The following is a 15,575-nucleotide window of genomic DNA, read 5'->3' as shown; positions in this document are numbered from 1 at the left end:
TCAGACTATTTACTCGTAATAACAGCTATAACTTTGTCACTACCGCCGAGAGACTGCTCTATTCTTCCTCTTTCCCTCTCGCTCCGCCTCTCTTTCTCTCTCTTTTCGTAATTTTCTCATCCGCGCTCTCTCCCTCTCCGCAGTAAAACTCAATTTGTAACTCGTTAAGAAGGTATGACAGCTCGATTAATTCCGAGCGTCATTCTCGCTATTTTCCTTGCCGCGGGGCACGAGTATTGTTGCATTTGGCGAAGATTATTCGTCAACAATGGAGGAGGGAGTGTCGGCCGAAGTGGAGAGCAGGTTGAACCAAACCGTCGCGAGATTATTGCTCCGAAGGGAGCGGACACGGACTCTTACTGAATTTAGTGGGTTCTTGGATTTTTGGGACTCCAACGACAATATCCGGGATAATCGAGTTCGCCTCGAATTTTTTCCAGGGGCTTTACCGAGGGTGGAAAATGCTTGGGGGGATTTGGATAAACGGCCGATGAGGGAAGCCGCGTAGATGGGCCGATTTTTATTACTGCGCGGCGCGAGGCCAGCCGTCAATGCGGGAGTAAATAAATTAAACATCGCCCACCGATTCACGCGCACTTGAGCGAGGGTGCGCGTTTTACGAGGGGTCCACATGCCTCTTGAGGATGTTTATGGTGCGGCAGTTTCGAAAGAGATGGTGCGCGAGGCCGAGAGAAAAGGGAAGGAACAATGGAAGGTCAGCGATTAATTATCGAGGCGAAATCTCCGAGAAGTTAGAGAGCTGCGAGCTCTGTGCGAGGCTCTCCCGCGACCGAGTCCATAAGAATCCTGGATAGTGTCGAGCAGTTCCAAAAACGAGAACGACACGATCGATCAGCTCGCTTTCTCCTCCTCTCGCTCGGTCAGCTCCTCTCGCAGTGGCCTCCAATTGACCCACTTCGTTGTTTCATTTATTTACCAGAAATTTTAACATCGTCCGGTCATTCGAGACGAGCCTTCCCCGTGGCAGGTGAGCGAACGCGGAGCAATTTATTTCGCGGGCGTAACGGTGCGCAACGATGCTTGCTCCTCTCGTAAAACTCATTAAACTCATAGCTCGATTGGATCGACTACGTTTTGCAACCCTTCTCAAATGTTATTGTATACGAAGGCTATCAACGTTCGTTGATTATTTCCATACAAAAAATATTCGTAAGAGTGCGACTGGCTTTGTCCATGCAATTAGAGCCTTCAAAAGGGTCAACGGAATCCGCCACTGTTTTCCCCCCACTATTCCCATGTTTCATCGAATTTTTTGGCAAAAATCGATCTCCCCCTTCCCAAACAATATCTCAACAACTCGTCCATCGTTAACACTCGAACTAACGAAACAGGCGCGTGGAAAGAAGTACAAAACGTCCCCCCCAATAACGAGACATTCGTTATCTCACACCGAAAACAACGATAACCCAGCGATGGTTAAACTTCGTTTCTATACCGCATAAATTTACGTTCGACATTGAGCAGGTAAGATCGCACTAGCATCGAGTTGTTAAGGGTGCATGGTGCGCGCGGTCGGAACTACCGAGAGCATTGCACCCTGTCGCACGATCGAGATACTCGAGCTTCGTATCGACCAACGTGTGTTCTCTGTACAACAGTTTCCATCTTGTTCGGTTATACTCGTCGTGTTCCTCCATATTTAATAAGCACTTGGTGATATGTCCATAAGGGATTCTGTATACGTACATATATATAACGAAGGATAAACTGGGTACGTGCTTTTGGGTTTGCTAGTATATGTTACGTGGCAATAGAGCGTCGATGACCACGTGAAACCATTATACGGATATATTATACATGCATATATGTGTCGTTTTCCATGGGCGAATGTAACTCGCTGTAACTCGCTAGTGCAGCAGACCGGTCGACGCCGCTGTTCGCTTATAATACCAGTTCGTTCATTGTCACCCATAATACGCTAGTTTCGAGCTCTCGATTGAGTGTGTAATACTTGATGAGCATGAGCTGGTGCGTTGAGGAGAGGATTCGTCCTGGAAACACTTGTGAAAGGGGCCCTTGGTGACCGATCCGAAAGGTACTCGTTACCGATTGTGTGCGAAATCCACCTCTGCGACTGTCTCTTTTTCCTCGTTTCTCCGAGTCTGTCTCTCCTGTCGTTGCCGATCTAGGGATTTCCGTCTTGCGCAAGAGCGTCACACGTTGTAGTTGAAACTATAGCAAGGATCGTGCACCGGAATATTTATGCTCGGACGCGGAGATACACGGCCTCGATTCGTTGGAGGATGTCAACAATCGTGAATCCCAATTGCTCCGGCTCCTGCGGCGAAGCAGGTCTCGCTCGAGTGTGGAGCTTGAAACGGTTCGAGTGCTCGTTCAGTGCGCATTAACTGAGGCTTGGAAAGCTACTTTTGCGCTGGGGCCATCTCCCCAGGGAGGGGGGGAGCGGATATTATTAATTTTATGGGATTTTGTAACGCTGCGCCAGGCCATGACCGCTTACAAGGAGAGTTTCAGTCGATTAAGTCTGACTAGATTGGAGGAGATTTTTTCAGGCTTGTTTTTACGTTTTTATTACCCGGTTGCTTGTCGGATTTAATGTTTCGCTCGGTTGTGCAGTGCGAGAACGATATCAGGTTCAGGTTTAAAGCGACTCCGGTGCAATCTCGTCGTTGTCTCATCATCGCGTCTTGGTTGAAATTGCCGCAGCTTATCTATCCTTGCTTTACACTGCGGTAACAGCCTCAAGTCAATATACCAGGTGAGGAAAGACGCGCGGGAGACGGAGGGGGAGCGAACGAGAGAGAGAGAGAGGATTCAGGTCCAGCGGGAAAACGCATTCAACAGAGGTGCATGCAGCCGTGAGTGAATTCCGCCTCTCCATGCAAATGTATGATAATTGCGTGAGTCTCGGGTTGCCTCTCGTGGCATTCTCGTAAGCCGGAATGAATGGTGGTGTGGGAGAGGCAGCGAGAGAGAGAGAGAGAGAGAGAGAGAGAGTAAGGAGTAGTGAGAAAAGGGATCTCCTGAAGCAGAGAAGCGGGGAGGGGGAGAGTGCTCGAGCTTTCAGAATGCTCGCGATGCTCTTGAGTTCGTTGCGCTCCCAGAATATGCACCACAAAGAGAGAGAGAGAGAGAGAGAGAGAGAGAAAGTGGAGAGAGATGAAAAAAAACGTTATTCTCACATTGCACGTATGGAATGTGGAACATGATAAAAATCAGAGCGCGAACCGATTCAAAATGAAAGTCGTTCATTATTGTCATCAAACACTGAATTGTTCATTCATCGCCTCCCCTCCGTTCCGAGGAATTTTCATATTCGAATTTTTCGACACGCCATTTTCATACGATCTCGAACTACTGGTAAATGCAGTGGAAAAATAAGGTGCGCCAGAGTTTTTACCTCTCGGTGCAGCGACCTAATTGCACTCGGGAGAGACGACTCACGATTTGCGAAGTGGATACGTGGCTCAGTATCGAAAATTAGGGAGAGCGATCGAGCCCTCTCGTTCTCCCCTCGTTATCTCTCAATCTCCGCAGCTCCTTCAAACCACCCTCTCGACAGAGACCGTCGGGATTTTGGACAAACATTCGTGTGGAACATGGAAGCTGTGCCGCGCGAACACACTCTGCGGGTACGACCGTATGAGAGCTCGCTCCATCTCCTACGAGTCCTTTCACCCTCGATCCTCGCCATTTACCGGACAGGGAGGAACTCACGTATACAGAGAAGAGATTCACCGACAACTATGCGGCTGTCCGACATCCAAAGGACCGAAGGCCCTCGAGGATTGCCGCAGGGATCATGGAGGCTGACTATGACGGACTTGATGAACGAGTGACCATCAGTATTACGCCCTCGTACGGGATATGGATTCCCTATTTCCTTCACTCTTGCACGCAGCCCCTATTCACATCTAACTCCTGAATCTTGTCCGTCGCGCTGGATCGCAAATTATATTGAAAAAGGCGTTTTCGTAAAATGACGAATAGCGGCGTTCGTTTGTTTTTTATTCTCGGAATTTTCATGTTTTCTTCTTCATACGAATACCGAACGACGGGGGTTTGAATATAATCGATAAAAATATCGCTCGGATTGCCGAAGGACTGCATGGGAACGAGGAAGATTGTAAATGATATTGAAAAAGGGGTTTTCGTAAAATGACGAATGGCGCGGTTCGTTGGTTTTTTTTTTCGGAATTTTGATGTTTTCTTCACGAGAATACCGAACAGGCTTGAAAATAATGGATAAAAATATTGTTCGGATTGCCGAAGGACTGCATGAGAACGAGGAAATCCCTGCGGGTCATTCGATGTCACGGAGAGGAGAATTTGCTCGCTCCCTTCCGTACACACGACGCACTGCAAACTCTCTAACTGAAAGCATCTCTGCTGGTCGTTCAAGCTGTAATATCGCGTATGTATATATTCGTCATAACGTGATACGCAAACGATTCTGCTTCGTGGCTGGATCATCGAGTCTCACCCTCGAGAGGAGGACGGGGCTCTCGTCTATAATATCTCATGAAATTAGTTTTCGCATCGTTGGGTGGATGGCGAGGAGCAACGCCCGCGGCTTTCCTTCTTCCCGTTCTTTCGCCACAAATGCTTCTTAGAACTCTTTTAAGCTTGGTTCGAGAAAATTGTTAATATCGTGGTTGGATGAAAATCCGCCTCGTCGAATTTGTTTTTATGAAAAAATGTGGAGGAAATTCAGAGGGAAATGAAAATTGAAAAACTCACGATTTCCCGTTGTGATGGCCGACCGATACGAGGCGATAAATCTGCAGCTCGACTCGTTGTCCAACGTCAGGAATAAATTTGTACGTACAGACTGTTGGACCTTCGAGGGACGGCGATTTAATCTGACCGAATCCACGGCCCGATTGACGAAACAATTCCTTGCTGTCGAGAGTCACGTTGCACACTGAAACCAACCGATAAATCGATCTCTTCTCCCTGCTTTTCCATTTTTTTAAGCTTCTACTCCCACGCGCCCAATACAAGATGCTCTTTTTTCGTCCCAATCAGATTTTCAAGCTTTTCAGCTTGTTTTTTGTTCGCTTTTATTCGAATGACTTACTGTTAGCGCAATGCTTCTCCAGACCGCACTGAACGCATCTGTGCTGCATCGACAAACCGCAACTGCATCCTCCCCGGGGTACGCAACACGCGCATTCCTTGCTCGTCGTGTTGAAATTGCAGGGACATCCGGTGTTACTCTGCGTCCAGAGGTCTACCTGGCCTGAAATCACATCGTAAATAGATTAAGGCAGGGAGCCATGAGAAAATGTAGGAAATTATTGCGCTCGTTTGTTCATAATTCCAAAAACATTTGAATCCTTCTCGAAATCTCGTTTCTTCGTTTTAGTATGTTTTTCAGCGTCGTTTTATTCATGACTCGGATCGCGGAGGGCGGGATAATCGCAGGGCGAGATAATTTTTTGTTCCCGTCGTCCTTGGGAAGATCCTCGATTTTTGTTCCCGGCAATCTTGCAGGGAATCGTAGATTACATGATATAATGAGAAAGCGGGGAAAAAGGTTGAGAATCGAGAGAGAGAGAGAGAGAGAGAACGGGTCGAGATGAAAGGCGAAATCGATCGAGGACAGTTGGTAGTAAAATTTCTCACGACGCGGCCAAACTTCGCAAGGGACAAGGAAATTCGGGGAGAGAGTGATGCGAGGCAACGCCGGCCAAGAATAGAAGAGGCGAAGAGAGGAATGAAGAGGTTTTCCGTTCTAGCGTGACTATCGATTTTCAAAGACGTGCCAAATCTGTTGAATGACTCTCCCTCTCGCTCCTCGCCTTGTTTCTTTCTGGCTCTTTCGTCGTTTGCTGCGCTAAGGGCAAATAATAGGAGAAGAAGAGAGTGCTGGGCAGGTCGCGGTGTGCAGTAGCAAACTCAGACAGGATGCGTTCTCACGCGCGCTTCTATACACATATTTGTACTAGATACTTCTGGTTGATTCCGCAAAACGCGCGTGGCTGCCGTGATAGATCGTACGAGCGAGGACATAAATTCCATTTCAGAGCCCCTGCGGTAAGGAGGGCGTTAAGAGGAGAATCCCTTCACGGTGATATGTCATTGTACGCCCTCTCTCGCGCTTCGTTGTGCCGCGAGTTTTCGAAGACTGCCAAGAGAAACGCACACTGAAGATGGAGAAGGAGACGCTCCTTTGCACGCTCACGGAGCTTTCCCTTTTTTCTCGTCTCGAATTCACGAGCTGATGTTGTTCGGACAGGAAGCTCGAAACAGGAATCGGAAGGGACGACGCGCGATTCGGGGCTCGAAACAACTTTGATTATTTTTATTTCTGCCCGTGAAGAAAGTATTGACGATTAGAAAGTATTGACGTCTATGGAACATAGACGAGAAAATAAAGTGACTTTTAGGACAGAAGAAAATATTTATTGGTATCATAAATAGCGAGGGGTGAACAGGGATCTCGGAAAGGATGGACGAGCTCGATATGGACTCACTCGTGAGAGAAACGACTCGGAGGGCAAGATCGCTGGAAAATCCAAGCGTACGAGGGAACGCTCCACTCCTATCTTCAATTGGATTCTTAATCCATCGATTCCAGCTCGATTACGGCGGACTGCTCTCGCTTTTTCTCCGTTTTCTTGCCTCCCCTTCTGCCTCTCTTTCTCTCTCATTATCTTTTTTCGGAGAGGATTGTTCGCCGGAAAAAGGGCGAGGTGAAAAAGGCGTGGCCGTTAAGAGGGATCTACTTTGAGCGTAGGAAACGGCGATAAGGGTAGGTGAATACATGTATAGAGGCGTGCGGTGGAAAAATAGGAAGCTGAAGGGGGACAGATGGCGACGTGGGACGAAAAAAATTGAAAAACGACAATATGGCGTTGCTGCAAAAGCGCGAATAGGAAACGGACGACCGGGAGCGAGATAGACGTGAAAATGAAACAATTGTTCGCAACAGCAGGGAATCGAAAGTGGAAGCTTTCTCGAGTACACAGCGAGAGCTGCGTGACGCGCGGCCGAGAGGAGCAGCTGTCAAATATTTTTTCTGTATTCCACCCTCGGCTTAGAGATCGCCCCTTCTGCTCTCGTCTCCGCGTCGCGCTCTCGTTCTTTCCTATATAACTTTTCTCCTGTCAACGCTTTCTGCCCTGCTGCTAGCTCTGGGCCATTAGACTCGTGTAAACTCTCTCGCATCCACGCCGTTTACTCTTCTCGTATACCGATCCCTCTCGCTCCGACGCTGCTTTTGTCTCTCGCTCTTTTTGTCTCTTTGCTCATCCACTCCCTTTGCCTACCCTCCGTGTGACTGTGGACCTTGTCTTATCTCGTGCACGCCTTTTTTCTCTCTGCAAAAGGTGTGAATCTAAAAGTGGTGCGAGAGGCTGTATTTGCACAGTGGAAGCGCAAGAATGCAGCAGAGCTGAGGGGTCACTCGGCATTCCCTCGCCCCGACTCAACTCATGCACCAACATTATTCGCTCGTCCTTAACGAGCACACCGTGAGCGGTACTTCGCACATTCTTCTCGGATATTCCGAGTGGATTCGACGGGAGGACAATCTTTCTGATAAAATACTTATCGCCGAGACGAAATTCGTCCTGAAGGCAACCTACTGCTTAAACTTCCAGATATAACGAACGGGCACGCAGAAAATGAAGCTAATTTTGTAGATGATCGATAAGTCGACCCCGATTTACTCAGGCGAATAATATTAAGGAAGTCGAGGTCGTAGAGTCATTTTTTTAACCCAAAAGTTTAACCAAAAAAAAACCGAAAACACGGACGGTGACGATCCTAGCCTAAAAAAACTGCACGCTCAGCAAATCTCCTAATAAATCTGAAAAAAATCACTAAATGTGTCTTGACTTCCATAAGATTGCATGCACCATTTGGCCCAAATTGTTATTGATTTTTCTCAGCAACGACGCTCCTAAACTCAAAATGTAACTGATTTTTGTTTTTACACTTAATAAAATGCAATCGGTTTAAAAGCGATGACGTCATTTTCTTTCTAATGCCTCAACTTCCTTAATTCGTTCGCGAATCCCGACTCCGTGCACCCTCTACCTCGTTATCGTTGCTTTATCCTTTTGCAAACAGAGTATTCGGAGGATGGAGAAACTTGCTATATATTTATTACGTTTCCAAAAATGAAACAGCGTAGGAAAGAATGAATATTGGCAAAATGAATATTCGAGACATAAAAGCCGGTCGATGAGCCTAGAACGAAACGTTCGTGGAAATTGTAAATTCGTGGGAAAATAAAACGAATGATAATTTCGAATTTATCATGAAGATTCGATTGTGCGTCCGACTATTATACGCGCTCGTTTCTGCGGAGGCTGAAAAACGTTGATAATTCGTAATAAATACTCCTCTGACCTCGCTGTTTTCACGAATTTAATCGCACTATTTATTTCATAGTTCTTTCACGTTGCGGTATTGATTCTCGGCGCGCGGACCGTGATTGTTGCGGCATGAAATATACGCATGTTTAATTATATATGTATCGAGGCAAGGCGATTAACGAGGGTGCATTTGGTTTTGTGCACCGGTTTCCCGGTCACTGTGCTACTTGGCATCCCGAACGAATTTCCATATATTTGCACTTTAATTGGCTTCTAACCGAGAGAGATGAAGAGGGCGAGAGAGAGAGAGAAGGCCTGCGATGGACTAACGAACGAACGAGCAAGGAAACGAGGTGGGTTCGAGGGTTTCGAGAGGTTGGCCAACCCCTCCGAGATTCGGGGTGCGTTTCTCCTCGGGTATATCCAGCGATCGGAAATCCGGAGGTTCCTCCGCAACTTGATCCGGACGTACTAGCTCCGCCTGTACGAAGAGATCGATTTGACGGGGGACGAGTCGCTCGCGAAGCTCCGTCGATCACTCAGCTTTTTACTTGCATTGTCTCTCTTTCTCTCCTACGAGAGAAAGACCGCGCGGATAATCTCTTTTTTTGATACACTCCGTTTCGAGAGCGACTCCTCCTTTGTTCGCGGGTACAAAAAACATTAATGAATATCTATCGAGGGCGCCTGGGCGCCGAGGAGGAGGCAGGAGCAAAAAAATTGCACGTAAGAACGGAGGAATTGTTAAGGGGGTGTCCCGCACAGATACAACGTGCAAATAATGTTTACCCACACGAAATACGTGCTCAAGGATGCACTCTTACGAGGGCACAGCTTCGCCCTGCGGTCGATCAATACTCTTCTCAACTCCCCATTCGTTTGTATGGGGAAATAATTCACTGTGAATTTGACGAGGTTTCAGGGGTTTCGGAGTATGAAACTCGGCGCACGAACACCGCAGTGGGAAGGTGTAAAAAAAGCGTAAAAAGAGAGGCGAAAAAACGGATTGTAAGATCGCGCTTTTGGCGCAATGCTTAGATGGATGGGAAAGAAAACAGTGGGCCTTAAGATTCGATGCTTTTTGCAGAGCCACTGATAGAAACGGCGCTCGAAAACGATGCATTTCGTCTATCGAAGTACCGCAATAAAAAGTACCGTCTACTTCGATCGAGAGCCATTGCTCGAGAGTACTCTTTCATGAAATACAAAACTCTCAAGATTCCGAGAGCTTCTGGTGTACGAGAATGAAAATAAAAAGGCGACCGGCGATGGACCCCCTCTCGAAAAAGTTGAGCACTGTACACGGCTGACCAAAAAGCTAGTCGAACCACTGACGTTGCAGGCACAAAAGAAAGTGTCTTTTCGTCTCCCTCGTTCAGTCTGCTACCTTACACAAGCGAGGATTATACGCGACGAAAAAAATTGAGAATTTAAATAAAAATGAAACGCAAACTTGTCGTTTGATCGTCTCACGGAGACGAATATCCACGAACAGACAAAGTGTGTGTACAGGGAACTTAAAAATCGGCCGATGCCATCTTTCAATCTCGTCTCGCTCGCATATTTTTGGCAGAGGAAACCTAAAAACGAGGATCTTGACGAGATTTACGTACAAACTTTTGCCAACTGAGTCAATGTTCAACGCTACAACGAAATGGCGTGGGCGAATTTTTTCCCTCAGCCCAACGGACTATACTATCATCCGGGCTCGCTGTACTTGTGCATCGTGCGATTGTTTTTTTCTCCCTTTGGACCGGATGCGCTCTCGCACGAGAGCTCGACCTCGGTGTAAAACTCGAGTACCGCCATACAAAAGGTTCTGGCTAAAGCTTTGTGCCATGCACGAATCGCATGAATTATTCCTTTCCTAATGTGTGTAGTGAGGTAAAAAAAGTAACCTCCGCGTTGCCCCCATGCCTCTTTGAGTCGAATATGTGGTCGCGGAGATTTACGGCTGACAGAGTTATTCCATACATCTCGCATCAACTGCGTGGAAATCTACTTGAGCCTCTGAAGTATACGAAGAGAAACAAAAACACGAGCGAGCCTGATATCTCTGTGCGCGAATAAAAAATGTTCAACCTCGCGCATAAGCGTTTCTTGATTAAGAAAAAAATGTTACAATAATTCTTCACGAGTCTTGACGAATAGCGACGTTTTTGGTCCTCGTTTGAATGGTTCGTTACGAGACATAATTCAAGTCAAATCAGTCGAGTTAAGGCCTTATACTTGCTGCGGGCGAAAAAACGTGATTTTCTTGATTTTTTTTTTTTTTCGACATGAAAATATATGTTTATTGAAAAACTGTGAACGAAGTTCATTAGTACATATGTTCGTGTACTTGCACAATTTTTTTAATGAAAAAATTTCTCAAAATGGCGCAACTCCAGCTGTATTTCAATAGCGCCTTTGTGAGCATCAGTTGCAGTGGACACGAAAACTGAAGAACTATTAATCCGTTCCATACTAAATTTATACCACTTATTTATCATAATAATAGCTTGGGCCTGGACGAAGGATTCGGAAAAATTCTCATTTAAAAAAAATGGCGGCAGCTTTAAGAGAAAATCCATTTTTTGAGGTGCTAAATTTTCGGTTTTTTTGTTACAATTTCTGTTTTCCAACACAATAAAGACGATTCTGAGGTAATCGCGTTTAAAGATTCTAAGATAATGCTCCGATATTTATGAAATTTCGTGAGAATATTCTTCAGACATTGTACTTGAAGAATATCTAATAAAAAGAATTTTCGATTTTTCCTCCCATCGCAAGTGTGTAAACCTCAAACAAAATACACGATGCGCCGCGTAACAAAACAAAAATGGAAGTCGAACTAGAAAATGAAAATAAACATCCAACAATTGAAAGAACCGATTCAACGTAAACATCGTGGAAAAAACTGTACGTGTTACTGAAAATAGAGAGGGCAGCGTGTGCAGTGCACAATAAAAACAGTGTAGTAAAAATATTGAAGAGAAAGTTCTAAAGAGTATGTTGGTAAACGGGGTGTATTGAGTTGGGAAAAATGGAGTTATTTATTTGCTTTTACCACGATTAGCGGAGCATGTACACCTTGAGTTTTTGTGGGCTTCGTCGGGAGGCGTACTAGAAGAGAATGTGATCGAGAGATAGTAATGGAACGAGAAGTTTATTTCTTTCTTTCGTCTACTTAGCCAATAATAAAAACGTTGGATGGTCTTTCAGAGAGGCAAACCCGGTTGATGTTACAAGAGGGAGGGCGAGAAGAAGAAAATGGAGGAAAGTACAGTGCGCCGGAATTCCGCGGACCGAGACGTTTCGCCTGGTTCAAGTGAGACAAGACGGATAGGGATGAATTCGGTTCACGTTTTTACTCGACAGACGCCAAGAGCTTTCTATATCCGAGGAGGGCGATTCGGCTTTCGAGAGAGCTAGAAACGCGCGGTATAAGCAAGCGACCCTTCGACCTCACCTTTTCGAGCTGAAGCGACCACTTTTTTGCGGCACGTTACGTCGCCGATGTAACAGCCTGATGGATATTTACGCTCGAAAGATTTCACCTTCTGACAAGGCGATCGAGTGCGAGGAGTGAAAATCACACGGAATCGCGTCCAACTGTTCGTACTTGTTTTTAAATCAATCGCGTGCGCTTACATCCGTTTCAACAATGTCTTTATTTCGATTTTTTAATAAGTCCGTGGAAGAAGGACGTCGACCATGATCAACCGGCGAGAGAACGAAGCCAATCCTCACTTTCTTCCTCAACACACCAACACCTCCATTTTCTTCTCTCGAACTTTTTGTTACCATCACCGGAGCATCGCCCCTTCTATATAAATACAAAGTTCCCTCTTTCTTATTTCTTAGCGTCTTCTCCTCGCTCGTCCCGAGAGCTCCGCCGAGCTCGGTACAACAATACTGCACGCCTGTATATAAGGCATCCCAGTAAACCCGTGGCCCATTTCGCTATCGCGAATCCCAAGGGCATTTTCCCTCATAATGCAGCTTTTCCGGCTCCTTCACCCAAAGAGCTTCTCTCTCTCTCTTTCCCTCCTGCTCATCTTTTCCTGGCAGATCTAGATGGTTGTCCTCATCCGTTGGAGATTACTCCAAATCGATTTTGTCCGGCTCGGGGACGTCGCTCTCTTTCTTTCTCTATTCGCGTCGTACCCACGCTTCGGTACTCGCGTACGGGGGCCCTGGCTGCGGGGGAGGGGGCAATAAGCCCGCGAGAAAATTGGGCATATCGTTGAAAACGAAGGGGCATTTAGATCGATTCGATTACGAAATTATGTTGAGTTTGCGTTGATTTGGAAACGAGACTGAACGGAGGCCGATTCGGTTTAGCATTTCGATCGAAAATCGCTCGTTCGAATCCAAAACCTTGCAGAGTTTTTCGGCTCGAACTATACCCTCGAGTTCCGGATCATTATTGAATAACAGAAAATTTATGGGGAAGAGTCGATAAAACGGGGAAAAAATATGCGATGAAGTTTTCGTTTCAAAAGTCAAAAGCTTCCGTAATTTTTTTTTTTTTTTTTGACAATTGCGAAACGAAGCTCGCTCGCCGGGGGGTTCAACCGCGGAGATTCGACGAAGAACCTCGAGACGAAAATCACCGATATTTTGAAAAACTTGGGAAGAAAGTTGCCTCGACGGCTCGGACCAACTTCAGCAATATTTTCTTCTCCGCCGACAAGGAATAAAGTGATACGATCGAGAAAAAAGTAAAAGTACCGAACATAAGAGTTATCATAAATTTTCCATGCGATGGTTTACGCAACTGCGGATTACTCGAGACGCTTCAATGAGCTGGAACAAATGGCTATCGGATATGAAACTGCGAACTACTCGTGACCCTTTTGCGGTCATCTTTCCGCATATATAAATATCCTATCGCTTCTCTCTGTTCCCAGTTAACGAAAACGTTGACAAATCCTCGAATTTACTGTCACAAACCCGATTTGTTTTAGCAATGGCATCGCTTCTCCTCGTTTTCCTATCTCGCGTTTATTTCGCTCGACCTCCCGCCGAGGTTTTCGTGCCTTCAAAAATCTACGAGCCCATGCAGTGACGACGCATCGATCCCGCCCATCCTTTCATCATCCGCGTGGACGTCTGCGATATTTTGGATGCTGTGACGACGCAAAACACATTTAATTATAATGATCGTTTCCCAAAGCCAATGCAGAGCTCCCGGCTCGGTACAGTAGATAATCGAACGGGGATCTCAATGAAGTTGGTGGTTGAATTAAGTAGATTTAGGAACGCGCACGAGATCGGGCTTCGAGGAAGGCAGGCAGCACCGATGCGATATGCCCGGCGGAGAGCAAGAGCGTCGAGCATCGTGAGAACGCATGCGAGGGCCGCTCCAATTTTCGTGCAGCGAGCTTTCAACCGAATTGCATACCAGAAGGATAATGAGTTAAAAGCTTTCGTTAATGCGTTTCCCTCGCCGCGCGCGCGCGCGCTGCCGCGGGCCAGATCCGTGCAATTTCACACGAGCTTGTTGTCTCGTGATGCTTCCCGGATGCGTTAATATGTGTGCGTAATGAGTATGCTTTCCCGGACAACTCGGACAGTGCGCGTATCGCGAAGATAATGCTGAAAAATAAAGCCGAGGGAATGGTTGCGCAAAGAGGTGCCAATTTCGCGGAGGGAAAACGCGGAGGAGTCGTGAAAAAAACGTAAATGGAGGATCACTCTGATGCCAATGAAAATGGCGAAGGCCCGCCGACGTCCTTCGGTGAATTGTCCGCGCTCCGACAAACAATCGCGGTGTCAGGACGCGTCCATTGTTTGTCGAATCCGACAGCCTTGGGTGTCGAATCGTGGATAAATTATCTTTTTGACGTCAAGTAATTCGCATGAATAACGAGCTCGAAATTAAACTGTATCGCAAGCTCGATCGCCGCGCGCGGAGAGAGGCTTCCAAGCGAATAGAGATATTCGCCTCGTTGATGAATCACGGGACAACCAATTTCCGCATAATTTTCTATCGACTGGAATGAGCAAAGCCCGGAGTGCAACGAACCCTCCTGCGACTATCACCACCACCGAGAGAATATATTTTCGTACTCGAAAGCGCGCTTCGGTTAAGAGTAATCCACGTCTGTCAGAATCAATAATGAATCTCGAACCCGCTTCGATATTCCATTCCGTTACTTAATACGGGCCACTCCGTCACGGATGGTCAGCCGCGAAATTTCTACATTGTGAGATCAACTTTCATGGGGAGACATTTTATATATCGGTTTTTTTTATCAACTACTCGGCGGTGTCGTCGACCCTCAATCGACCGTTCCGAACACCTTTTCCTCAAGATGCTCGAAAGTGCGGAGTGAAAACGTATCCAACTATTGGTGGGCAGCGTCTAAAAATTTTTGCAAGAGCTTTCGACCAGATTCCACCATTTTTGGTAGGTCAGTTCTGAACCGGGATGGAAAGTCTTCAAATTTAATACCGGATTCGGAGCTCACTCAAATGGCGAGTGATTCTCGAAAGTCAATTTCCGACTGCACAGTCCCGCGATGATGAAATTACCCGAAATTGGGTCTTGCGGTTATGGCATTCGTTGTGGAACATTTAACAATCAGTTTAATGGCTTCCGTCGATCCCCAAGCGTTCTGGTCATGGTGATTAATCAACCTCGATAATTGAGCCCTCATCGGTCGAGGCTTTCGAGGAAAAAAGCACGCTGGCAAACTCGCCGAGCTAAAGTTTCGTTCTAATCGCAATATTCCATGATATTGACCATCTGTGATTGGATAGCCTGTGAACACCCCGGTGTATTCCCGATCGGTTTCCGTGATCGAGACTCACCAATTGCGGGGGGTGCACCGCGCAAGCCGGCAGACCCGCATCGGGGCCAAAAGTTCACGTCTACACCGGTAAAAGTGATCGGAAAAGTGGAAGCGACCGGTGGGTGTGTTGAAAAATTCAACGTGCTGCGAGAGCCGGGCGCACTCGTTTGATTTTTCACAGGACGCTGCGCCCGGCCTGTCTCCAAGAGACAATCTGTCTGTTCCCCTAAACGCCCGGGTGGAAGAAATACCAGGGAAAAGTAGAGGTGACATGATTGGGTTACATTTCGTTTCAATGTCAAGTATACTGAAATAATAGAACCCTTTTTCAGATTGATTCGTTGGAGCAGGCAGAACCGCAGTAATCTTGATACAGAGTTCTCAGACGCGAGCAGAGATTTTCTCGAGAGGGGAAAGAGGGCAAGGGAAAAGTGAGAAATTCTGACTTTGACGCAGAGCACAGAGGTGGAAATGAATTTCGCAC

The 15,575-nt window shown here is 46.6% G+C and overlaps 1 protein-coding gene across 3 annotated transcripts in view; it reads right to left on the bottom strand.

Moving 5' to 3' along the window:
• LOC122414158 (uncharacterized) overlaps nucleotides 1-15,575 on the bottom strand; it is a 109,263-nt gene that overhangs the window by 49,679 nt on the left and 44,009 nt on the right. For all 3 annotated transcript variants that reach the window (XM_043425093.1, XM_043425094.1, XM_043425095.1), the window contains exons 4-5: nucleotides 5,063-5,224; nucleotides 4,723-4,906 (exon numbers count right to left, since the gene is read on the bottom strand). In XM_043425093.1, coding sequence (XP_043281028.1) covers nucleotides 4,723-4,906; nucleotides 5,063-5,224 — 346 coding nt within the window. The remainder of the gene's footprint in view (nucleotides 1-4,722; nucleotides 4,907-5,062; nucleotides 5,225-15,575) is intronic.

This window comes from Venturia canescens, chromosome 7 (genome assembly GCF_019457755.1).
Source record: "Venturia canescens isolate UGA chromosome 7, ASM1945775v1, whole genome shotgun sequence".
Taxonomy (NCBI): Eukaryota; Metazoa; Arthropoda; class Insecta; order Hymenoptera; family Ichneumonidae; genus Venturia; species Venturia canescens.
Note: the sequence above shows the minus strand (reverse complement) of the source record. Positions and strands in the feature narration are given on the sequence as shown.